Source organism: Cephus cinctus, unplaced genomic scaffold (genome assembly GCF_000341935.2).
Source record: "Cephus cinctus unplaced genomic scaffold, Ccin1 Ccin1_scaffold0997, whole genome shotgun sequence".
Classification (NCBI taxonomy): domain Eukaryota; kingdom Metazoa; phylum Arthropoda; class Insecta; order Hymenoptera; family Cephidae; genus Cephus; species Cephus cinctus.
Genome location: NW_014333542.1, coordinates 169,874 through 190,666, shown reverse-complemented (window position 1 = coordinate 190,666; position 20,793 = coordinate 169,874). Strand labels below are relative to the sequence as shown.

Here is a 20,793-nt window from a genome sequence, read left to right as displayed (position 1 = left end):
TGACGATGCTGCAGTTTCAACATTTAACAGTTTATTAACAATACGATTATATACAATAGATAATCATCTTAAACCATAGAAATTTGTTGAGTTTTGAAGATGAGAAGAACGTTTGGTACTTACTAATTTTCTTCAAAGTGGAATGTAAAATTGGCACAGTGTAATTATATCTTATGTCAAATACGAGTAAAAGAATATTGCTACCTCTACTCCAAGCTTATAGTAATGGTTGCAATAAGTATACAAAAATATTATTATGACAAGTATGCTGTTGCATTAAGTGAACAGAATTTTGTATTATCCTCTGGTGGATCTTTGAACTTTTGCTCGTTTGTTTGCTAGGAAGATGACCCATAAGAATCCTATAAGATTGACCACCAAAACTTGTAGCTAAAATAAATGAAATTGTTAAGAATAAAATATTTAATATTATTAACAATAAATTATTCTCACAAAGCCTCACCATTGGTGGCACAAATTTAATATTTATAAATTGCAGCAATGTTAAATACTTCCAATTGGCAGTAAGTATTGGCCAGTAAAGTTTTTCAACTTGTTTCCGTGCCACTTCATCAGAGTGTCCCTGAAATATTACCATATCTATTGACCACCTGATCCTGAGATTCTCAAAAATTTAAAAATAGAATTACCTCAAATCTAGCAAGCAGATATAAAGACAGTGCTTGGAAACACGGTGTATACATGAGTCTTTCTATAAGCAGAATGCCCAGTGGGTTCCTTGTGATCGACTGAACATACTTATAAAAGTAATGAGGTATCGTTCCACCAAAGAGAAGTCTACAATGAAATTAATCTAAAATAAGGCACAGGTTTGTATGTAATTTTAAACTCTAAACAATAAAATATTACCCAAATAGACCAAATGCAATAAGACTATCCTGGTTAAGATATTTCACTCCAGACAACCTTTGCGAAGCCAAATTACCCAATGTGGCGATCACACAGCTAAAATTTCAAGGTAAGATTAAATTATTCTGAATATCCAAGTACAAATAAACGTAGTAATTTACATTTATGGTAACCATATACGTATATTATTTTTCTCACCTAGTAAGCGCTTTCGTTTTAAGTGGATTTTCGTAAAGACTTTCAAAATATGCTCCTACAAGATTATAAATAATATGTGTAGGTTTAGAAAATGCCATCTTTTCTGATAAGTAGTATCCTTAAGTAATTTGATCTTGAAATCGAGAACTTAGTCCACTCGCTACTGCTAGTGTCAGAGAACTGCAGCTGACACGGGTAACACTTATTCCTTTCCTTGCGGCCTCCCAGTGAATGGCTGAACGCAAACATGGTGAAGTACAAAGTACAAATTTAAAAAAAGATTAATTAGTCAAATAATATTAGCAAGTCACAACATCAAAAATTAACATCCCATTTTCTCAGAAAATGTTCTTGAACTTCTATTGCATACTCAAATTCATTTAATACTTTATCCTATCTAATAGATAAAAATTAAAAAATCCCATTTCAGATTCATCGTACTCTAATTTCTCTCAAACAGAGCGGATACTGTCTGATCAATTGGTAATCCTGGAACAATGCTGGAGCACGGATGCTGCATTTGTAAAATAATGGAAGGAGGCAAAGGAACTCGTCAAGGTCAAGCAATACAGAATAAGGTAATGTCATTTGTTTCCATTCTTTCGTACGTACAATTAGAAGAATTAGAGAATTATTTCTCTCAAGAATCAACTCCCTTGATTAAAAGACTGAATTTCTGTTAGTTGTCAGAAACAGTGATAAAATACTTCCGTATTTTTCTCGTCTCGCAGACACGCAGTTCATGCCCATCTGGACGCTATAATGCCATTTGTCCTAGGGTTACGTGAAAACACAAAGTATGTTTGGACCTACGAGGCATTAAACCATTGAAGATATATTCCTTTACTTGTTGAAGTCTTGTGAATTTGTGGGAGACTGTGTTACTTATGATGGACATCGGTACACCCACGAAAGCAAAGGTTAGTGCAAGACAGTCGATTCTATCGTGTGCTTTACGGGCACCTGTTTACGATTTCCTGTAGAATTGCACAACAAACAGAGATATTTGCTGTCGTCACACTTGATTGATAAGGGTTCAACGAATTTTTTCTGAGAAACGAGATATTTGGTGAAGGATAGGAACAGACGTATAGTGAATGAAAGGAGGGATACTATTACAGGGATTGTAATGTCAGATCATAATCTGGGTCATCTTTATTGACGTTACTCCTTTCCTTCGATGGGTCAGATCATCGAGAAGATACAGAATATGTCATATTGCCGTATAGTATCATTTTGATCTCGCGATGCTGGGTAGACACTAGTTTTTTGTACAGGTATATTTTGTATGCTTTTTGTCTTATAGATGGTTAGGAATTAACTGTCATAAGGGTTAAGTCAATGTCTAGTTACGTATACTAATGATATTGATAGAAATACAATATAAATGGTTGACATTCCTGTTGTATAAGATACAGCTGATAAATGACAGATGCCCGTATAGCACATACTTGATGTTTCAATCTTGTTTATACTGAGAATTTCGTGACAGATTTTAGCTAACGATAAAACGGAACCGTGGAACTCTGTATTTATCAAGCCTGAGCCCGAAGAATATAGCCCTGTAAATGACAGCATTTATTCCATGGATCAAGCAGTGAAGTCTGAGCTAGAAGACACAGCTTTATCAGGGAGACAAAGTGTACTTGCAATCACAAAGAATTCAAACAATTCAAGGGAATACATTCACTCGATTAATATTACAAATATTTCTGAGAAGAGGAGAGACTATCGTATGAAGAGAGGATTACAGTCAGCATCGTCAATGTTAAGTAGAAGAAAGATTCACTGGTGTGACCAATGTCAGAGGGAGTTTAAGACCGCACAAAGCTTAAGGTATCATATTGGAACCCATACAGGGAACAAGCTCTTTCACTGTTCTGTCTGCAATAAGGGTTTTCAAAGACTATATGATATGAATGACCACATGAGAATCCATTCGGATGTAAAGCCATTCGAGTGTGGAATCTGCAAGAAGGGTTTTCTTAGACCACGAGATTTAAAATTCCACATGGCAGTACATTCAGACCAAAAACCACACGAATGTCCTGTATGCAAGAAAAGATTCTTAAGAACACACGACCTTAAGGAACACGTGGGTACACATTCCAATAACAAACCACACAAGTGTAATATCTGTAACAAAGGATTCCAAAGGGCAGACAGGTTACGGTCCCATATAAATACTCATGCTGAGACCAAACCTTACATATGTCCAGTCTGTGCAAAAGGTCTCTCCAGATCTTTCGATCTCAAGGTACACATGAGAACGCACTCCGATGTAAAACCTTTTGAATGCCAAATTTGTAAACAGGGCTTTCTCAGGAGATGTGACCTCACGTCGCATATGCATGTTCATGAGAACAAAAAACCATTTGTTTGTGACGTCTGCAAAAAGGGGTTTGTCAGGATGTCGTACTTAAGGGTTCACAAGAGGATACATCTGGATGAAAAACCATTTGAATGTGAAATCTGTTGTAAACGTTTCATTAGGACACATGACTTAAACATTCACATGCGTTGGCACACAGGCGAAAAGCCATTTGAGTGTGACATTTGTAAGAAAAGGTTTCGAAATCACCACGCGATGAAGTTGCATATAATGGCGCATATGGAGGGTGGTCGTCCTTATAAATGTCCCATTTGCAATCGAGGTTTTCAACGTGCAGACTTTGTCAACATTCACTTAAAAACGCACAGAAGGAAAGGTGAGATCAGTGAGAACGATGAAATTCTTTTAACTAATATACAAAGAGAACAGTCTAAAAATGCAATGATTCTTCTAGAGAATTTCTTAGAACCTGACGACTCTGAGTGCCTAGAGATTGAGAATCAATCAGGGCACACGTTAATTAATCAAGAAATAGTGAGCATGCTGAAAACTGAATTAGGTACGTGTAGTGATACCCAAGATGAGAGAAGTCTAGAAATAATTACGTATAACAGTGTAACTTCTGGCGATGATAACAATGATGGTGATAATGTACCAGTACAAAGCAATGATGGTCAAGGTAGAATTGAAAGTAATTTTATTACAAAAGACAGTGTTGAGCATCAAAATTGTAATAGACAAAGTGAGATGACATTTATTAAAAAAGAGCCTACAGATACAGCAGATAATGCAGACGTGGATGCTGTAAGTGCATTTGAGAGAAAACGACAGCTTGAGTGTGTCAATATAAAAAATGAGCCTACCGAAACAGACTGAATGGAAAAGAATTCTTTTAGATATAATAAATTTCTAATTTATTGCACATAGACTTTATGTGATATAACATACCAACACATTAAAAAGACAGACATAATTTTAATGGCTACCTAACAACGTATAGGTACACTGAAATCTTCGATAGATTCTTACATTTTTTATACCAAATAAATATCGTGAAAATTGCGATACCTAAAGATAAAAATAAAATTCTGACTTGAGGTTAGTAGAAAGTGAACAAGGAGGAAATGCAGTACAGATTGTGTATACTGCAAGGGTGAATAATTAAAAAGACCCCATTATAAAATAAGGAAAAGAATAATTGTTATTTTTTTATTCTATTCTGCCGAATAATTAATTACACAGTGAGGACTTTAATAAGCATACATATATTCTCGGAGCAATTAAAATGACTGCTGGATAAAGTTCTCAATACGTAATCTCTCATTTTTAAATATTGTATGAAACCACAACGAATAGATGAAAGTTAATTACATTGGAAGGAACTATTTTTTAATTGTTATCGCGTGGAGACAATACAAACTTTACCAGTAGATTTTATTTTTATTTTCAAACACTTTTCATTAGTGATCTCTTAATGTGGCGGTTGTCATTATTTCATATTTTTATTTAATCACTGCGGTCCAATGTATTCTTATCGGAATAGCGTATACTTATTCAATTCATACACGATGAACGTAAGACGTTTATCTATTTAGTCAATTATGAAAAAAAATGGAATCTATTCTGTCTAATAAAAATATTATAAAAACACCTCAAAATCATGGAAATTAAAGACTGGTAAAGTTAAGAGCACAAGGAACAAATAAAAATCAGAGAAATGTGCATATAATAATGCCACTTTCATTTGAAACTTTTATTACTAATCGTTAAAATGTAATTTTATATGAATCTCCATGAGTATCAGTAATGGAAGATAAATTAACAGTTCCTAATAAAAATCTTCCTCTGTCGCCTTTGTTGTAGACGATTGATTCTTTATTTGTTCTTGGCTGTTATACATGTCAGCTACTTGTTGCGCGGATGTTGAGTCCTCGCAGGTCTTATCGTCGCGCACCCTTACGAATCTTGGAAATCTTAAGGATATTCCTTTCTCTGGATCCACCTATAGTATTCACAATTTCATACTTAGTGTCCATTAAAGAAAGAAGTAGACCAAAAATTAAAAGAGATACTTACGATTCCAATTGCAGCATTGTGCACAGGAGATAATGATAGATCAGCACATTTGATTTCCCAAACTTGAGAAGGTTCAAACCAATGATCTGGCTGAAGATTAGTATCATAACGATAATACGACTTCGCCTGAGGAATAACATGATCCTTAAGGAGCTCAGCATGCTTCTGAAGATCGTCCTCACTGAACCCCGTGCCAATCTGAAAAGAGATTGTTTTATTATCATATAAAATATAATGTAAGTAAAAAATAGTCTGAACTTACTTTACAAATACTCTGGTATTCCTCAGTTTGTGGATCATAACAAGCCAATAAAAATCCTCCATAGGTTCCTGTTCTTTTCCCTTTTCCTATGTAACCACCAATTACAACAAGGTCTAGGGTGTCGCCAACACCTTCTAGATAATCTTTCTTCAGTTTCAGCCAATTGCGCGATCTCTTGGCTATTTCATACGTCGCATCCTCATCAAGAGTCTTAACCATTAGACCCTCGCAATTTCCTATTGTAAAAGAATATTACTTTTTGTGAATGGGGTGAACGATGAATTTGATTTATTGTACCTTTTACAGATTCTTCAAGGAAGTCTTGTACTTCCTCCATTGTTGTTGTATCGTGACTCGTTGCAAATTGCCATTCTCCCTCTACTTCTTTGAAATGTTGTTTCAGAAGTTCTCGACGTTTTGAGAATGGTTTTTTCACCAATGGCTCTCCATTTAAATACAACAGATCAAACATGAATACACAAACCTGTACCTTAATGTCTGCTTTATTCGCATCCTGTGGAATGACCATGATTAATAATTATATTTGATTCGTGTATCATCGTGTATCGGAACGCTATGAAATAGTACAATATTAATAATGGAATACCTTGCGCTTCCTTGTGCTAAGAATTTGGAACGGTAAAATTTGTTTCTTTTCGTTATCCCATGCAACAGCTTCACAATCCAAGATACAACTTTTTACATTTTCACTACGAGCATTTTTGATACGTGCGATAATATCTGGGTACTTGGATGTGTTATTTTCTTGATTTCTACTGTAAATACTGACTTCATCAGTTTCTGTGATATGAATCTATATCATGAAGTACATATAATTTGATTAATCACTTGATATAAAAATTAAGTATACTGTGTTTAATCAAGCTGGACAAACCTGTGCTCGTTCGCCGTCATATTTCCATTCACAAGTGAATTTCAAACCTTCGAATCTTGTCAAAACTTCTTGAACACCTTTTGTGGGGTGTGCCAACATTGGTTTCAAAGGAATGCCTGGAGTTAATTTACATTTATCGGGTAGTGCCTTCACACCATCCTTCAACAGGACTGGAATGATCATATCGTAATTTGGACATTCACTAAAACAGAACATAGATGTACGTAAAAGAAATTCTTCCTTTTAAGATTATACTTAAGAATCATTTTCATAATTTACCAATATGTAGTCTTGAGCGTCAGAGCTACTTCCTCGTATTTCTGCTTAAAGGAATCACTAGAAATTTTTTTACTGGCATTAAGTATTTTAAACGGTCTCTCTTGTTCTGGTGGCGTCATTGCACACGCCAGTGCAAGTGCCTACAAAAATAAAGGATTATTAGAATCCTACTATGGAATAGTCATTCATTTATTTTTCTGTAAGTATTACTTGTAGAACGGATTGCTCAGCAAGCCCAATTCTTAGTTTTCCAGCGAGGGATCTTATGAGATATCTTGCTTCCGAATGTCGACAGGCCACGAACATTGACTGGATTTTATCAACTTTCTTAGCCATAGACTGTAAATGAAGAAGTTTATTTGGATTTACATTTTCATTTGGAAATTGATAATTGCCTTAAACTCTAGTTTATACCGCTTGACCCGCCATTTGTGCAATTTCCTTCAATTTTATAAAAACAGTTGGCACTGTTAAGGGTGCAGGTTGAAACATCATTCTTTGATTAGATCGTGCTCCTTCTGCGACTATTCCCAAATCGCCAACTTCCTGGGCTTCTGCCTTTATTTGTGCTACGCTTCTCCCAGTACACTGGGCTATGGCCTTTATCAAGGTAGTATCTGCTATACCCAGCTCAATTCCTAATTTTTTGATTACAGATAATGATAGATAATTATGCAATAGAATTTGTTAATGTTATATTTATCTATTTACCTTCATAAGCAGGAGCAAGGTTATTTAGACATAGATAAATACTTGGGAGGAGATCGTTTGGACTGAGAACAATTACGGAACGCAAGTAATTGGACAAAATTTCGATTATCTTTAACCTTGCACTTGTATCTTCGATTATTTCTAATGTTCTCGTTAGAGCCGCGTATGGCACTCTGCAACCAAAAAAAAAAGAACAATATGCCGTATATAACATAGGTTTTAAAAAAGATATTGTTAAATTGAAAATAAAGAACTACTTCTCATCTTGTTTCCAAATAGCATCATCAATTGGATGATAGTTTGCCTTATCTGGATAAAATGAAGAGGTCTTCGCATTTTTTTTATCTCCTGTTGTTTCGGTTTGCTTGGGTACTGTGAAGGAAAGAATAATTTGATGAATTAAAGAAATTTTTTATGTCATTTTGTAACTGGTAGTGTCGAATGTCTAAGAATTTACCAAAGAAATTATGTACAGGCTTTAACGCTTTCTTTTCGTCTTTAGCTTTCTTAGGACTTGGCTCTCCATCCTTGGAATCAGATTCAATCTCCGATTTCTCATCATGGCTATCAGGACTTTCTACACGTTTTGGACTACCTTTTCCATCTTCATTAGGCGTTGGGGTATCTTCTTTCTCTTTAGATTTTGGACTTCCACATACTTCGGGTACTGGACTTATTTCTTTTTCATCAGGTTTTGGACTTTCTGGCAACTAAAAATGATTGATATCAGAATGCAACACACCTAATAATAATATATGTATACGTACAGGCAAATGATCTTCCTCATCACTCGATTCTACTCTCTGAATAATTCTAGCTCGTTTTTTTGTAGGTTTTGTTTTTTTCTCTGTAGAAAGTTTTTTATTCTTTTTTTCTATTGATGATTCCTTGATTGGACTCTTTTCCTCTTTTAATTTTGCTTTATTTGCACTGTCTTTAGCTTCTTTCGAAGCTACTAAATCAACAGAATTTTCCTTTTCATCCTTATCCTTAATTTCCTTCTTATTTCCCAGCTTCTCAGCTATTCCATGAACTAGGTTCTTTGCTTTACTTTTCACTGGTGCTATATCATGCAATCAAATGTTGTATGAGTCCTTAATCAAAATGACAAATAAAAAGAACTAACCAGTTTTTCTCCTCGGAACAGATTTAGGAGAAGGAGAATCAGATGATGTGGATTTCTTTATAGTGTTCGAACTGTTTGCCTTTTTACCAGATCCTGGGCTGCAAATAACATTTATATAAATGTTAAATGCAATCCAAATAATTATATAGGAAAACATTTACCTCATTGAGCTATTGCTGGTAGAACTGCTGTCTCTTTTTCTCTTGCCATTTGCTGCATTGCTCCCACTCTTTTTCTCAGGAGAGATGCTACCGACATGCAGCCAATTAGAAACAATTGTACTAGGTCTTATCAAAGTTGTCGCAGCAAAATAATCACATCGCAAAACACACGATTTTGCATTTACACAGATTCTCACAATCCTCATCATGATTGCATACTACAATATCATGTACTTTTAAGTCACAACATACCTTGAGTCATCTGCTGATTCTGTGGTCTCTTTCTTTGAAGTAGTTCTGGTAAAAAACGATCTGAAAAGCAAGAACTTTTATATGCCAGTTAACAATAGAGATTTATATAAACTTTCAATCGTATTGGAATCTATAGTCTTTAATAACTTGTATAATATTATGAAATGATTATACGCATCACTCACGTTATGGTTCTTTGTGCCATTTTCCCGCCTTTACTAACCTCCACTTTTGAAGCATATAGAACGCAGCTTACAAATGCAGCCATACAAACATTTTAGATTTCATACTGAACACTTGCCTTCATGGAACTGTGGAGAGAGTTTTAATTTGAATGTAATTTTAAAACAACAATAAGTAATTCCTCAAAAGAAAGTACAAATTATATCCCTCAAAAAATACTTACGTGTAAAAAACTACGCCAAGTACAGGAGTGCTGTGTATTCCTCTAATAAAAAGTATTAATACCAGATTATGGAGGCCAAGTACATAAGTCACTACATGTTTGCCTATTATATGATCTAGCACTGGCCCATCATTTTAATTGTATTTTCAAAATTTCTTATAACGTTTTCACTACTCTTTTACATTACTACTGCTTCCCGTAGTTGATTATGATTTAATGGTCATTTAATAATTAATAAAACTTTAGATAATTCCTTATCGAGTACTACTTGGCGCGAGACTCGACCGAGTCTCTTGATTACTCTCCAATATATGTTATGGAAAAAAGAAGAATAGTCTCATTTCTTATTGAACAATACTTTAGATTAATCGCGTGTTCCACTGGTAAATCCAATTTCGATCTCATCAGTGATATAAAATATTCATTTAACTGTGAGCGACAGGCAAATTATTTGTTCCATTTGAAACAATGACTCCTTGATTGCTGTAGTAAAGCGTTTGAAGCACAACAGTACAGTTTAGTTTCACAAAATTGATGCAATATGATAATTATAATACTTTTCGTTCAATGTATCTTCGCTGCTGATAAGACGTAAGTCCATACATTAAAAATTGTAATAATAAGTTAAGGATATTTGATTATTCATACAAAAAATATATTTTACAGAAATGCTATACAAGAACGCTCATGCATGCGATCAAAACAATCCTTAAAATTAGTTATTGAACGAATAATAATTGACGAGATTGCAAAAAATCACAAGTGTATTGTCTTCATTTTCGATTCTTATTATAAGAAAATTATAGAATCTGTTTGGAGTCAAGGACAGCTCGTAACACTAGGCTACGTGGTAAAGAAATCTAAATTAATGAAAGTAATAGTTAATTATTATTATATCTACGATAATATAAAAATATTTATGACAGATATCAATCCGCCACAACGAAACATTTTTTCCTTCAGAAAAACGCATTCAACCAATTTTGACGAACAGTAAAGAAGCTGGCTGTGACGCGTACGTTATATTAATGGCGAACGATTTGGAAGTTGTTAAACTACTGCAATATGCTGAAGAGTCAGTAGAACATGAATAATTTTTCTACGGAAGAATTTTCTTTTAATTTCACGATTTTTAGAAACCGTTTAATCAACACTCGAGGGGATTTTTTAATGCTTTACGACGATCGATTATTCATACCGGAAATGCATTACATTTGGAATCGAATTCTAAACGTCCTCTTCGTACGCCGTTACGAGTCAGTCAACTGTAGATCCGGTGAACCGTTGAGGAACGAATGGTTTGATATTGTAACAGTGAATTACCCAATGAATTTGAAGAATTCTGTAACAAAACATGTAGATACCTGGTACAAAGGAAGATTTAGATACGGAGTTAAGCTCTTTGATGAAAAAACAAAAAATCTTCATGGCAAAAGTTTAAAGTTCGTACAAAGTATATAAATGATTTAATATTGTTAATTATATAAATGGATTCATTTAAAATATTTTCATAGAGTGGCAATATTTGATCACATTCCAGCTGTAACAAAACATGCATTGACATATTCCAGAAATAAATCTAATCCAGATTCCAAAGCATTAGGTATAGAATATGAAGTAAGTAGTAGTGTAATAGTATGAAGCATGGTTTAGGTTTAGGTTATTTTAATAAGTATCAAGGATTATAAAAGACGTTTCTATAGTTGATGAAGATTGCGGAAAAGTCAATAAATTTTAAGGCATTGGTATACGTGCCACCGGATGTAAAAACAGAACGTTGGGGTTCACTAAGAGATAATGATTCGTATACTGGATTATTGGGAGAAGCAGTTTCAAGAAATGCTGTATTTTTTCTTGGTGATCTTCATTATACAACAGAACATCTTCATGTGCTCGACTTATCTGTTCCGTATCATACAGAATGCTTGACCTTTCTTACACCAGAAGCTTTGAATGATAATTCATGGAAGCTGCTTGTTCTACCTTTCAAGTACAAAACGATAATGAATATTAATATGAGAATAGTATATATATTAAAAATGTCTACTTTGTATTTACAGGTTGTACACATGGATTGCAGTACTATTTACTTTATTTGCTGGTGGATTTATTATACACTTCTTTGCTATTTATTATAAAAATCATGTAATGTTACATAAGAACCACACAATCGACAATGCTGCAAAGAATGGAGCTTTAAAGGAACTCGTTGCACCAAAAAAAAGTATTAGTAAGAAAGCGAAATTTAATCAGGAATCTCGAGGCCTACGTATATTTATGGAAATACAAAACAGCATTATGTATACATATAGTATGTTAATGCTAGTATCTTTGCCACGTTTACCTGATGCCTGGTTTCTTCGTATATTTATTGGATGGTGGTGGCTGTACAGTATTTTAGTATCTGTTGCTTATCGTGCAAGTATGACTGCAACTCTAGCTAATCCTGTACAAAGGTAATATATATTATATAGTTGTGATAAGTTTAATGAAACTTTGTAACATGCATATTATAACTAGGGTAACTATCGACACGTTAAGCCAATTGGCTAATAGTCCAATAGCCGTTGGTAGTTGGGGAGAGGGCCGAAAGCAATTTTTCTTATCATCTTTGGATCCGAATACACAGAAAATCGGAACTAAATTCGAGGTGACCACTATTGAGGATGAGGCTATATCACGAGTAGCAAATGGAACATTTGCTTATTATGAAAATATCTACGTTTTGCGCGAAGCTCGTGCTAAACGACAAGCTTTGGAGGTGAAACGAAGAAAAAGTGCATCTAAGCTGAATCGTACATTTAAGCAAGATCGAAATTTGCATATAATGCAAGAATGTGTTATAAATATGCCGATTGCCCTTGGTCTGGATAAAAATTCTCCACTGAAACCAAACGTGGACCGGCTTGTAACTAAAAAACTAATTGTATTACCGCCACATATAACTTTATCAGTATTGAAATCATTGTATGATGTATTCCTGCAACAGGTACAACGAGCTATAGAAGCCGGTTTAGTTCAGAAATGGTTGAACGACGTGATGGAATGGGCCAAGAATTCCGAAAAACCTTTAGATACTAATGCTCCAAAAGCTCTTATAAATCTTCACAAACTTTACGGAGCATTAGTTGCTCTCGGAATTGGATATTCTCTTGGCTTTATAACGTTAGTATATGAAATACTACATTGGAAATACATTGTTCTCAAAGATTCGAAATACGACAAATATTATCTGGATGTGTTCTATAAGTAAATAAACGGGTATCACTAAAAAATTTGAAAGTTTTGTAATAGAAGCTTTAGATTGCACCCAAAAAAGCCTGGCGGTTATCTCAAGAACTAACTAGCGCGCTTGCTTACTGTCAGTTTTGTGTTTGGCTCATTTGTGATCGTCACCAATCGTCACACGCGTTCCATGTTTTAACCTTAGAAGTTTGATGCATGATTGAAAGGCGGCGGCTAGTAATTAGTTTTCTAGGTCATCCCAATAATAGAAGACAGTAGAAATGAGCGATGCTGAACTTCAAGAAGAAGAAAGAGAAGTATTGCTCTCGATATACGATGGAGACGCGGCGTTTAAGCAGCTGACACCCACCACATATCAGTACAAGGTATAAATAAGTCTAATATTTTCATATGGATTATTTTTTTATAAATATGTATATTTTGTTATATACCTAGTACCCAATTGTACTGGTATCTAATACAAATCTTTATAAAAACCAAAACCAAAACTGAAGATTAGATCGTTGTTATTTTAGAGGCTTTGACATTTATTTGTGTACTATTCAGATTTAGATCATATTCTAACTGGTTCTTGTTCAGTTAGAAGATGATTAAAAATAACTATCACTGACTATAGTATTTGTTTCAGTATGGAGAGGATGATGACATTAAATCATTACTTTTGGAGATTTCTTGGGGACCGTCTTACCCATCGGAAAAGCCAACTATCAATATGAACACATTCTATAACAAGCATATGTAAGTGATTTGCTCTTATGCACTGAATTATATCGCATTAGATTACTTTGATTAAAGGTGAATATTGGCATATACAGTGTGCAAGAAGTGAAGGATAAGGTGGTGGCACATGTGGAAGCGGAAGCTGAACAGTGGTTGGGATGTGCAATGACATACACGTTGTTCCAATCTGTGCAGGAACATCTTGCAGATTTGTTAGCTCCACAGCCAGACACTATAACAGATCTTAATGCTGATACTAATAAATTGACGATTACTGATCAAAATCAATTGGTAAGTCTAGTACCATCATTCATGTATTTCTCTGAAGAATTCGTAGCAGATAATTAATGTGTACATCATACATTTTTAATAGCAAGAGGAGCCAACGAAAAAAGTTAAAAAGGAACAACTGAGTAAAGCGCAAAAACGGCGACAATGGAGTCGAGCAGATGGTAAAGGTGAAAAACCACGTGGATGGGATTGGGTTGACATTGTAAAACATTTATCTCAAACTGGGTCGAAGCAAGAACAAGAGTCATAGTTAAAGGTTCGCAATACATTATTTTGTACAGGTCATAACTGTATTATATTTTTATAAGTCATCAGAAATACATGCGCATATATGCCTGTTTGGTATAATACAGATTAAAAAAGTTTTAATGTTACACTATGTTGATGATATACCCTGTATCTATGCAAGGAAGCATACTACCTTAATTTGATTCCTTTACGAGTGACCAGTAACCCCTCCAAGCCCCAACTGGCAGTAGATTTGTGTTTGTAATCCATTCTAAAGATTTATTTTCTGTTAGTATTAATACTTTAACATTAAAGTGGTAATTACTTGATTCTATAAGACTCACCACTTTTATTTAGCTGTGCAATAAACGCGTTATATTCGTCAAAAATAAAATCATTCGAATTAAAAATAATAAATGCAGGATTTTCACATTTATTGGTAACTTTCGGTGTAGTACTTTTATTAAAAATGTACATCCGCATTAGAGGATATGACGGGTTGCATGAGTGAGATTTCAGGAAAATGTCCTGTAGAAATAAATTACAATATTCATTTTAATTATACTCGTGGTCTAAGGAAAAAAGAAAGTACTTACCACAGGCCACTTTAGAATCATGCACGTGAATAAACTACATAGACTGGCATGGAAGTATGCTTTGAGTATATCAAAGGAATTTACACCTTTTGCAAATGATATGAGAATAGTTTTCTGCTTTATGTCCATTACAAGTAAATATTTTTCAAATCGAAACCTACGTACAAGAGCATCCATATCGGAAGTAGAGATCATTTTCTTTATAACGTTTTCTAACGAAACACCCATTTTTATATGAAAGCCGAAATTGTCTTTTGCTAAAAAAAGAAAAATATTATTTATTATCCATTATTTAAAGAATATTTCTTTGATGCGTTTCATTTACAACATTACTTACAAGGGTTTTGAAAAAGTAGCACTGATTCCTGTTTGTTAACTTCAGTAGAATTAGGAATATTTTGGGTCTGCAAGTATCTCTTTATAATTAATGCCAGACGATCCTCGTTAAGTGAATTAAGACAAAGTGCCTTAACCGCTGAGTAATTGGCATAAAGATGTATTGCCACCAGGAATAGATACAATTCCATTACGTATCTGTATGCAGGGTACTCTCAATATTCATATCCAGTAGTAAAAAGTTAGAAGAAATTTTTCTTTTGATGATAAACGATGTAAGAAGATGCATAAAGTGAAACTTACTGTCCATCTTGCGGTAGATTGGATAGTATGAATATTCCTATTAATGAAGCAATCAGATTTACGAATGTTTCCTGACTTCCATCTTTGGCTGATACATCAGCTAAATTATTTTGAAGGGCCTGTATCGATGTATCACATGTAATATGGTATTTTTATCTTTAATAAGAGTCTAATATTAAAAGAAGTTCTAACTTGATGCTGAGTTAAAGCTGCTCTTGTTGCTCCACCAGCAACACCAACAACAGCCTTCATTGCCATTGAAATGCATAATACATATGTTGAATACGAAGAATAGTATGGTATCATTAGTTCAATTCCCATTGCTGCATCATTTAAGAAATCAGCAAATAATCGCCATTTTTTACACTGTGCATCTAACTCTGTTCTAAATACATTCGAATTTTTAAAAAGTTGTACATTTATCAAGGAATTCAACAATATTAAGAAACTGCACAAAATACAACCAATTTACCCAATCCACCAGGCAAATCCAATTCGTCCTATCATTCCAGTACCATCTTTTAAAATCCATGTAATTGCAGCTGCTAGTGGAGTTGCCGTAGACTCTCCTACGCCTACACCTTGCATAATTGCATGGGTTGTAAGGGTACCCATAATAGTACTGGCAAATGCCTATAATATTACAGTAATACAATAATGCTCATACAACTCTTGTAGTAATTTTATTAAACAGTCATCAAATTTATAAATTACAGATAACAAAATTATTATTTATATTATACCTGAACGGTATCCCATATTTGATAAGGGATATAATCAGGATGAACACTGTCTGGAAATCCTTGCGGTAGAAAAACTTCTTTAAGAAATAATATCACAGTAGAACCAGATAATGACTTATGGTTAATTGTGGATTTCACCTTTCTTATTGAAGTATCATCTGCTTACAAGATTATAGAGGTTAACATGGACTTCCAAACCCAAAAAATTAGTAATAATTATATAGTATATACCTTTACTAGATACAAATACATTCACTCTTTCATTATCTCCATAAATTTCTTTATATATTATCCTCTGTGACATAATAGTTCACAATTATTAAATGCAATCTGTCAGTATCACTTGTTGATGTTGACGTTTTAACTGGTGGCAACACGTTATACTTTGCACGACCCGCTATACATATATATGTCTTATATGGTTACGTAAGGCTTGAAAAAGATGCACTTTATTATTCGTCTTAGATTTTTAATTACAGAATGAATGTGAGTACGTATACCTATTTCCTGATGATAGGCGAATACATATTATGTTACGAAATGTTATATGCTTCCTTTTAATAATATTTTCTAATTGTCAGCAATTTATTTAGGTTCATCAGCAAACCTTCTTGCAGTCCGATTTTCTTTACATATAAATGATACGTCAAGCATTATATTATTTAAATCAACAAGACAAGAATCAAGCCGTTTTTTAATGTTATTAACATTTATTTGTCGGTTGCAACGTAATCCGTGAAGGGTTTCATCAATTGTATTATTTCTTGAAGTTCTTGTTTCTTCTATTTGATCCTTAGATAGAGAAATTTGATTTGAAAATAGCCCTCCTGTGATTTTTTTAAAAATAGTTTTAGTCATGGACCAGTCACTAAGATTGTTTGATTGATTTTTGGTATTATCAATGCCGAAAACACTTCTTTTTTGAGTTTTGAAACATTTCGCCAATTCATACTCCTCTTCGCCTCCTCCTGACATTCTTTGCGCTCTTTTATTCATTGGCTCATTAAGTGAAATTATATTAGGTGTGTAATCCCCATTATTCAAAACGTCTATCGTTTTAGCGGTATCACCGTTACTGATAAATTGGTCATTGTTTTTTAACTTCTGATCGTTTTTTCTGACATGTTTCAATTTCTCTAGTTGCATTTCATTTAATGCATGAGAATCTTTAGAATATCTTGTGAATTGTCTCTCAGCATTTTTCTCTTTGTATTTACCTCTTGTCTCTCTGTCTGACATTTTTTTAGACTGTTTCGGAATTTCTTTACTTGAGTAGTAAATTCCTTCCGTGTGTTTAATACCTTTTAGGGATTCATGAAGAGGTATATTTAGATGATGTGTGTCAAACCCATAAATTTCAGTACTATTCAATTTCTGTCTGCCATTTCTTACGTCATTTTGATCAGAAGATGGATTAATTTTTTTAGAATTTTCTCGCTTGGACAAATTTACTATCTGATCTTCAGGTCGGAAAACAACTTCGACGCTATCTTTATCCACGGGCGTTCCCGGTTTTTTAGATTTTGACGAATTTGCCATTTTCTTTCTATGTTTCTTAGAGCACTTACAAGGCTTGAAACAATTCAGACAGGCACGTTCGTTGGGTTTTGATATTTTGGGATCCTCGTACTGTACTCCTCTCGAAATTCTTTTTCTTACAATTTTACGAAAGACTGGCGGTGCCATTTCGCAATCACAGTAAACACTGTTCGCGAGATTCAGGGATTTCTGTATACTCTGACATTTGTGAAGAACATCCGGACTGCGCAACGATTGTCCTCCTGTTAATTTTTCTCTTTCTTGAAAATCATTCAAAATCAATGTAGCACCATTGCCTCTATTCCTCGTCACTTCATCCATTTGAAATTTCGACTGTGACACTCTTCCTTTACGTATGAATTCCTTGATTCTCGACGGCTTCTTTTTTACTTTTTTATGCTTTCCCGAAAATTGCACCTTTGGCGACTCTATAACCTCAATTTTCGATGCAGGAAAAAACGTCGGCTGCTCAAAAATTTCGTAATTCCCAGAATACTCAGACAACTTCTCCCGTCTCTTATCTTTTTCATATTTACTTCCTTGCGATTTTCCGAACTTAAATACAGAACTTCTTTTCGGTTTTGTCAAGTTCCTAGCTTTTGACTTTGTGTACTCTCCATTAAAAGACTTCAAAGAAGATTCGTCACTGTGTATAGAATCTCCAGCTTCCTGAATGCGTTTACCCCTTTTATGTGACGTCTGAGTTAGTGTCCTCTTTTCAAGACTAGGCCGTATTTCTCTGGCATCATAACTAAAATAGATATTAACACAATTTCTATTTTATTAATATTCATATCGTCATGGTACTCGCGCGAGGTACTTGGAACAGGTCAAACAAATCCAAGCACAAAGAATTGTCTACTGTAATAAACCTTCGAAATTTCTAGTAGTACCCCGCACGAGTACCATAGTAAAGCTTCTCGATGATCACTAAGAAAAGTACATATAAAAAGCACGAGTACCTCGGTACCTCGCGCAAGCACTCACATCCTTCCTGTTCAAGGTGAGACACTTTTTTCTCATAAACGTTTACCCAATTGGACTTGCAGAGCCCGAGTGGATCGTCGTGTCCAAATACTTGAGACCTAGTATATCCTTGCGAAGTAGTAATACTTTATCATTAAGACCTGCTACCACTGCTGCAATATCATCCAGAGTGGCATCTTCAACCCTCGACCTCGTGGGGCACGGACAGAATGACGAATTTCCTTTACTGGACGTGTAAGAAGACATGGCTGCATGTTTCAAAGGTTCTTGGTTAAGTAGCGACACTTCTTAGTTCCTAATTCAAATTCATTTCCACGTTTAATTTTTATCCTTCTTATTATTCAGACGAACTCAATCATTTCATTTACAGGATCTTGGTTATGCATTGAGAAGTACCATCACTCTGAAGTTCGTCCCGTTTAACGTTTCACTCGTGGAGTGACAGGTGGAAGAAAACAGGGCTACCAATACTCACGTACAAAATCAATGGCAAGACATTCGTGGCTGCGATAAAATTTACGGATTTCACAAAGGAGACAGGCATCGACCATAGTTCAATTGGATTCTGTCACGCTTCGTTGAGGATTTTCGTATAGAGGGATGTCGCCATGTCCAATAGAGATATGAATGACATTCTGATTCGCCTCAAAGAAATTCATAAGCTTCAGTCGAAGCTACGTAACATGTTAGAAGACTGTTTAGTGAATGACGATAACGATGAAGATTTTTCAGCAAATACATCGTTATCATCGAAAACTGTGTCCTGGAAGACACTTGCCGATGCTCACGATGACTCCAGCAGTGAAGACTACCAGCGCAACCGGAAATGGTTGAACTCGAAATCCGACACGACTCTCCCTACGAGGCACGATGCAACAAAGAGACATCCGGTAACGAATAAAAAGTTAAGTGAACGTATAGCAATGATATTAAAGTCTGAGATTGAATCAAAGACAAATTCATTAGATTCTTCTACCCATCTTCAAGGATCAACTCGTAGTTCAAGCATCGCATCTGACGACAGCGGCTGTTCAGAAGTTACCGACGAATCTCAAGCCTCCTCGAAGACGATTCTGAACGTGGATGCATCTGTGCAAACAACAACGTATGAAAAAAAGGCGAAGAGAACCAAAGGATTTGTTAAATGGAAGCTAGCGAAGTTACCCACATATGGTAGACAAACACGCCGGAAAAGACGATTGAACAAAGCATTAGATAAGTTGTTGAGACGAATATTACGGCAGATGAACTACAGTCCTGAGTACGAGGGTAGGGTCGTTGTTCCATACCATCATCCAGGTGCGAAACCACGGCTCGTGCAAATTGCGCCACGGGCTATGAATGAAGTCAGTGAGACGAGTCGAGTCATTTCCTCAGCGATAAAAGTTTCCGTTGAACGGCCACTGCCATCTTGGATCGATCGTGTCAACAATGCTTTTCGGATGAAATTAAAAAATTGCAAAGAGGCGCCTAAAGGAATACTAAAAGATTTAACAGGTTCAAAGACCAAGGTAACAAAAGATACAAATTCAGCCTGGCAATACTTCAATTGCACTGACGAAGAGGCATTATTGGACCCGAACGATTATTCGTCGTCATCGATGTGCACTGTCAGTAGGCAGTATCCATTGAGAGCAAATACAAATCTAAGCTTGAGTAAAAGTAGACTCAGTCTGTTCAATTTCCTGTGCAAGGTATGTCCTTGCGTGTGTTTAGAGAGTGCGCCATTGCGTATACTATACTGAATTACCGAGTAAGACTTATATATGCCAACCAAGTTACATATAACATTTCCAATAAAGGCCAACCTCTTCGACACTAAAGTAAGATTCTAATGGCTATACTGAGAGGGATTTACACCTGAGAAAAATCGAGATCTCAGCACCAGGGGTGTCTCTATTCCGGTATCGTGCGCAGGTAGCATAATAATGCGTTCATTGTAACTAGTAAAGGAAAGCATAGGAAGAAGTGGGATAAAAAGACGAGGAACAGGAGGAGTGATGGAAAAAGAATATGGGAGAAGTACCTGTATATAAATATATGTACATGATGGTTATAGAACACCATAGGGAATCACGGAACGTGTCTCCTCTGATGCTACTTTACTCTCTATCTTTATTTTCCTTCTCAAGTATGCTGGTATATTTTACACACACACTCTCTCTCTCTCTCTCTCTTTCCCACTCACTCACTCACTCTCCTCTCTCTCTCTCTCTCTCTCTCTCTCTCTCTCTCT

General features: G+C 35.1%; 7 protein-coding genes across 24 annotated transcripts; 3 read left to right on the top strand and 4 right to left on the bottom strand.

The window, feature by feature from the left end:
• Positions 1-9: 9 nt before the first annotated feature.
• Positions 10-1,994, bottom strand: LOC107271596 (PXMP2/4 family protein 3). The gene is made up of 6 exons (XM_015747790.2): positions 1,882-1,994; positions 1,069-1,303; positions 871-966; positions 651-798; positions 464-583; positions 10-390 (listed from the first exon to the last, which is right to left on the bottom strand). Exons 2-6 carry the CDS (start codon positions 1,164-1,166, stop codon positions 298-300), a joined length of 555 nt encoding a protein of 184 aa, XP_015603276.1. The 5' UTR covers positions 1,167-1,303; positions 1,882-1,994; the 3' UTR covers positions 10-297.
• LOC107271592 (zinc finger protein 2 homolog) lies at positions 1,505-5,050 on the top strand. 3 transcript variants are annotated; one of them, XM_015747780.2, is made up of 4 exons: positions 1,510-1,646; positions 1,800-1,988; positions 2,561-3,776; positions 3,855-5,050. In XM_015747780.2, the coding sequence occupies exons 2-4, from the start codon at positions 1,956-1,958 to the stop codon at positions 4,274-4,276; spliced, it is 1,671 nt and encodes a 556-aa protein (XP_015603266.1). In that variant the 5' UTR covers positions 1,510-1,646; positions 1,800-1,955; the 3' UTR covers positions 4,277-5,050. The 3 variants fall into 3 exon arrangements, with proteins under 3 accessions (XP_024944503.1, XP_015603266.1, XP_015603265.1); XM_025088735.1 differs by having other exon boundaries at positions 1,505-1,646; positions 1,752-1,988; positions 2,561-5,050; XM_015747779.2 differs by having other exon boundaries at positions 2,561-5,050.
• Positions 5,051-5,120: 70 nt separating this feature from the next.
• LOC107271588 (DNA ligase 1) lies at positions 5,121-9,621 on the bottom strand. 3 transcript variants are annotated; one of them, XM_025088732.1, is made up of 18 exons: positions 9,569-9,621; positions 9,348-9,473; positions 9,163-9,222; positions 8,911-8,997; positions 8,750-8,847; positions 8,391-8,686; positions 8,081-8,333; positions 7,881-7,995; positions 7,624-7,796; positions 7,327-7,550; positions 7,123-7,251; positions 6,913-7,052; positions 6,634-6,835; positions 6,346-6,552; positions 6,036-6,252; positions 5,739-5,974; positions 5,477-5,674; positions 5,121-5,402 (listed from the first exon to the last, which is right to left on the bottom strand). In XM_025088732.1, the coding sequence occupies exons 2-18, from the start codon at positions 9,428-9,430 to the stop codon at positions 5,229-5,231; spliced, it is 2,892 nt and encodes a 963-aa protein (XP_024944500.1). In that variant the 5' UTR covers positions 9,431-9,473; positions 9,569-9,621; the 3' UTR covers positions 5,121-5,228. The 3 variants fall into 3 exon arrangements, with proteins under 3 accessions (XP_024944500.1, XP_015603260.1, XP_015603259.1); XM_015747774.2 differs by having other exon boundaries at positions 9,386-9,473; positions 9,569-9,605; XM_015747773.2 differs by lacking the exon at positions 9,569-9,621 and having other exon boundaries at positions 9,348-9,491.
• Positions 9,622-9,776: 155 nt separating this feature from the next.
• On the top strand, positions 9,777-12,840 carry LOC107271589 (ionotropic receptor 40a). Of its 2 annotated transcripts, XM_015747776.2 has the most exons (9): positions 9,777-10,159; positions 10,235-10,418; positions 10,495-10,643; positions 10,705-11,010; positions 11,083-11,185; positions 11,272-11,558; positions 11,629-12,024; positions 12,089-12,476; positions 12,558-12,821. In XM_015747776.2, the coding sequence occupies exons 1-9, from the start codon at positions 10,110-10,112 to the stop codon at positions 12,819-12,821; spliced, it is 2,127 nt and encodes a 708-aa protein (XP_015603262.1). In that variant the 5' UTR covers positions 9,777-10,109. The 2 variants fall into 2 exon arrangements, with proteins under 2 accessions (XP_015603262.1, XP_015603261.1); XM_015747775.2 differs by having other exon boundaries at positions 12,089-12,840.
• LOC107271593 (RUS1 family protein C16orf58 homolog) lies at positions 10,828-16,516 on the bottom strand. Of its 6 annotated transcripts, none has more exons than XM_015747783.2 (10): positions 16,263-16,516; positions 16,032-16,192; positions 15,761-15,921; positions 15,481-15,673; positions 15,289-15,407; positions 14,987-15,183; positions 14,650-14,906; positions 14,398-14,581; positions 14,247-14,324; positions 10,828-10,910 (listed from the first exon to the last, which is right to left on the bottom strand). In XM_015747783.2, exons 1-9 carry the CDS (start codon positions 16,333-16,335, stop codon positions 14,248-14,250), a joined length of 1,422 nt encoding a protein of 473 aa, XP_015603269.1. In that variant the 5' UTR covers positions 16,336-16,516; the 3' UTR covers positions 10,828-10,910; position 14,247. The 6 variants fall into 6 exon arrangements, with proteins under 6 accessions (XP_015603269.1, XP_024944505.1, XP_015603271.1 ...); XM_025088737.1 differs by lacking the exon at positions 10,828-10,910 and adding an exon at positions 11,910-12,014; XM_015747785.2 differs by lacking the exon at positions 10,828-10,910 and having other exon boundaries at positions 14,090-14,324; positions 16,032-16,090; positions 16,170-16,189; positions 16,263-16,383.
• On the top strand, positions 12,936-20,380 carry LOC107271595 (RWD domain-containing protein 4). 6 transcript variants are annotated; one of them, XR_003060898.1, is made up of 7 exons: positions 12,936-13,179; positions 13,443-13,552; positions 13,630-13,825; positions 13,908-14,081; positions 18,620-18,827; positions 18,928-19,461; positions 19,545-20,380. XR_003060898.1 is itself a non-coding variant. In XM_015747788.2 (4 exons), exons 1-4 carry the CDS (start codon positions 13,075-13,077, stop codon positions 14,073-14,075), a joined length of 579 nt encoding a protein of 192 aa, XP_015603274.1. In that variant the 5' UTR covers positions 12,936-13,074; the 3' UTR covers positions 14,076-14,199. The 6 variants fall into 6 exon arrangements, 3 of the variants coding, with proteins under 3 accessions (XP_015603274.1, XP_024944514.1, XP_024944513.1); XR_003060897.1 differs by having other exon boundaries at positions 19,524-20,380; XR_003060896.1 differs by having other exon boundaries at positions 18,928-20,380.
• Positions 16,465-18,941, bottom strand: LOC107271590. 3 transcript variants are annotated; one of them, XM_015747778.1, is made up of 2 exons: positions 18,604-18,932; positions 16,465-18,321 (listed from the first exon to the last, which is right to left on the bottom strand). In XM_015747778.1, exons 1-2 carry the CDS (start codon positions 18,801-18,803, stop codon positions 16,617-16,619), a joined length of 1,905 nt encoding a protein of 634 aa, XP_015603264.1. In that variant the 5' UTR covers positions 18,804-18,932; the 3' UTR covers positions 16,465-16,616. The 3 variants fall into 3 exon arrangements, 1 of the variants encoding a protein (XP_015603264.1); XR_001538699.2 differs by having other exon boundaries at positions 18,180-18,321; positions 18,533-18,941; XR_001538698.2 differs by having other exon boundaries at positions 18,180-18,321; positions 18,558-18,698.
• Positions 20,381-20,793: the final 413 nt, after the last annotated feature.

What these genes read in the sequence shown, in the direction of transcription:
- LOC107271595 (XM_025088745.1), top strand. Translation starts at nt 19,384, where the DNA reads ATGGTTGAACTCGAAATCCGACACGACTCTCCCTACGAGGCACGATGC. An exon ending in ATGCAACAAAGAGACATCCG is followed by an intron (nt 19,448 to 19,523) that starts GTAACGAATAAA and finishes CAAATTCATTAG; the next exon opens with ATTCTTCTACCCATCTTCAA.
- LOC107271593 (XM_015747783.2), bottom strand. Translation starts at nt 16,335, where the DNA reads ATGTCACAGAGGATAATATATAAAGAAATTTATGGAGATAATGAAAGA. An exon ending in TGTATTTGTATCTAGTAAAG is followed by an intron (nt 16,193 to 16,262) that starts GTATATACTATA and finishes TAATCTTGTAAG; the next exon opens with CAGATGATACTTCAATAAGA. An exon ending in AATCTACCGCAAGATGGACA is followed by an intron (nt 15,184 to 15,288) that starts GTAAGTTTCACT and finishes CCCTGCATACAG; the next exon opens with ATACGTAATGGAATTGTATC.
- LOC107271588 (XM_025088732.1), bottom strand. Translation starts at nt 9,430, where the DNA reads ATGGCTGCATTTGTAAGCTGCGTTCTATATGCTTCAAAAGTGGAGGTT. An exon ending in ATGAGGAAGATCATTTGCCT is followed by an intron (nt 8,334 to 8,390) that starts GTACGTATACAT and finishes AATCATTTTTAG; the next exon opens with TTGCCAGAAAGTCCAAAACC. An exon ending in GCCTGTACATAATTTCTTTG is followed by an intron (nt 7,996 to 8,080) that starts GTAAATTCTTAG and finishes TTTCCTTCACAG; the next exon opens with TACCCAAGCAAACCGAAACA.
- LOC107271590 (XM_015747778.1), bottom strand. Translation starts at nt 18,803, where the DNA reads ATGTCTTCTTACACGTCCAGTAAAGGAAATTCGTCATTCTGTCCGTGC. An exon ending in GGCTCTGCAAGTCCAATTGG is followed by an intron (nt 18,322 to 18,603) that starts GTAAACGTTTAT and finishes TATCTATTTTAG; the next exon opens with TTATGATGCCAGAGAAATAC.
- LOC107271592 (XM_025088735.1), top strand. Translation starts at nt 1,956, where the DNA reads ATGATGGACATCGGTACACCCACGAAAGCAAAG. An exon ending in GTACACCCACGAAAGCAAAG is followed by an intron (nt 1,989 to 2,560) that starts GTTAGTGCAAGA and finishes ATTTCGTGACAG; the next exon opens with ATTTTAGCTAACGATAAAAC.
- LOC107271596 (XM_015747790.2), bottom strand. Translation starts at nt 1,166, where the DNA reads ATGGCATTTTCTAAACCTACACATATTATTTATAATCTTGTAGGAGCA. An exon ending in ATTGCATTTGGTCTATTTGG is followed by an intron (nt 799 to 870) that starts GTAATATTTTAT and finishes ATTTCATTGTAG; the next exon opens with ACTTCTCTTTGGTGGAACGA. An exon ending in ATCTGCTTGCTAGATTTGAG is followed by an intron (nt 584 to 650) that starts GTAATTCTATTT and finishes GTAATATTTCAG; the next exon opens with GGACACTCTGATGAAGTGGC.
- LOC107271589 (XM_015747775.2), top strand. Translation starts at nt 10,110, where the DNA reads ATGATAATTATAATACTTTTCGTTCAATGTATCTTCGCTGCTGATAAG. An exon ending in ATCTTCGCTGCTGATAAGAC is followed by an intron (nt 10,160 to 10,234) that starts GTAAGTCCATAC and finishes TATATTTTACAG; the next exon opens with AAATGCTATACAAGAACGCT. An exon ending in TCGTAACACTAGGCTACGTG is followed by an intron (nt 10,419 to 10,494) that starts GTAAAGAAATCT and finishes TATTTATGACAG; the next exon opens with ATATCAATCCGCCACAACGA.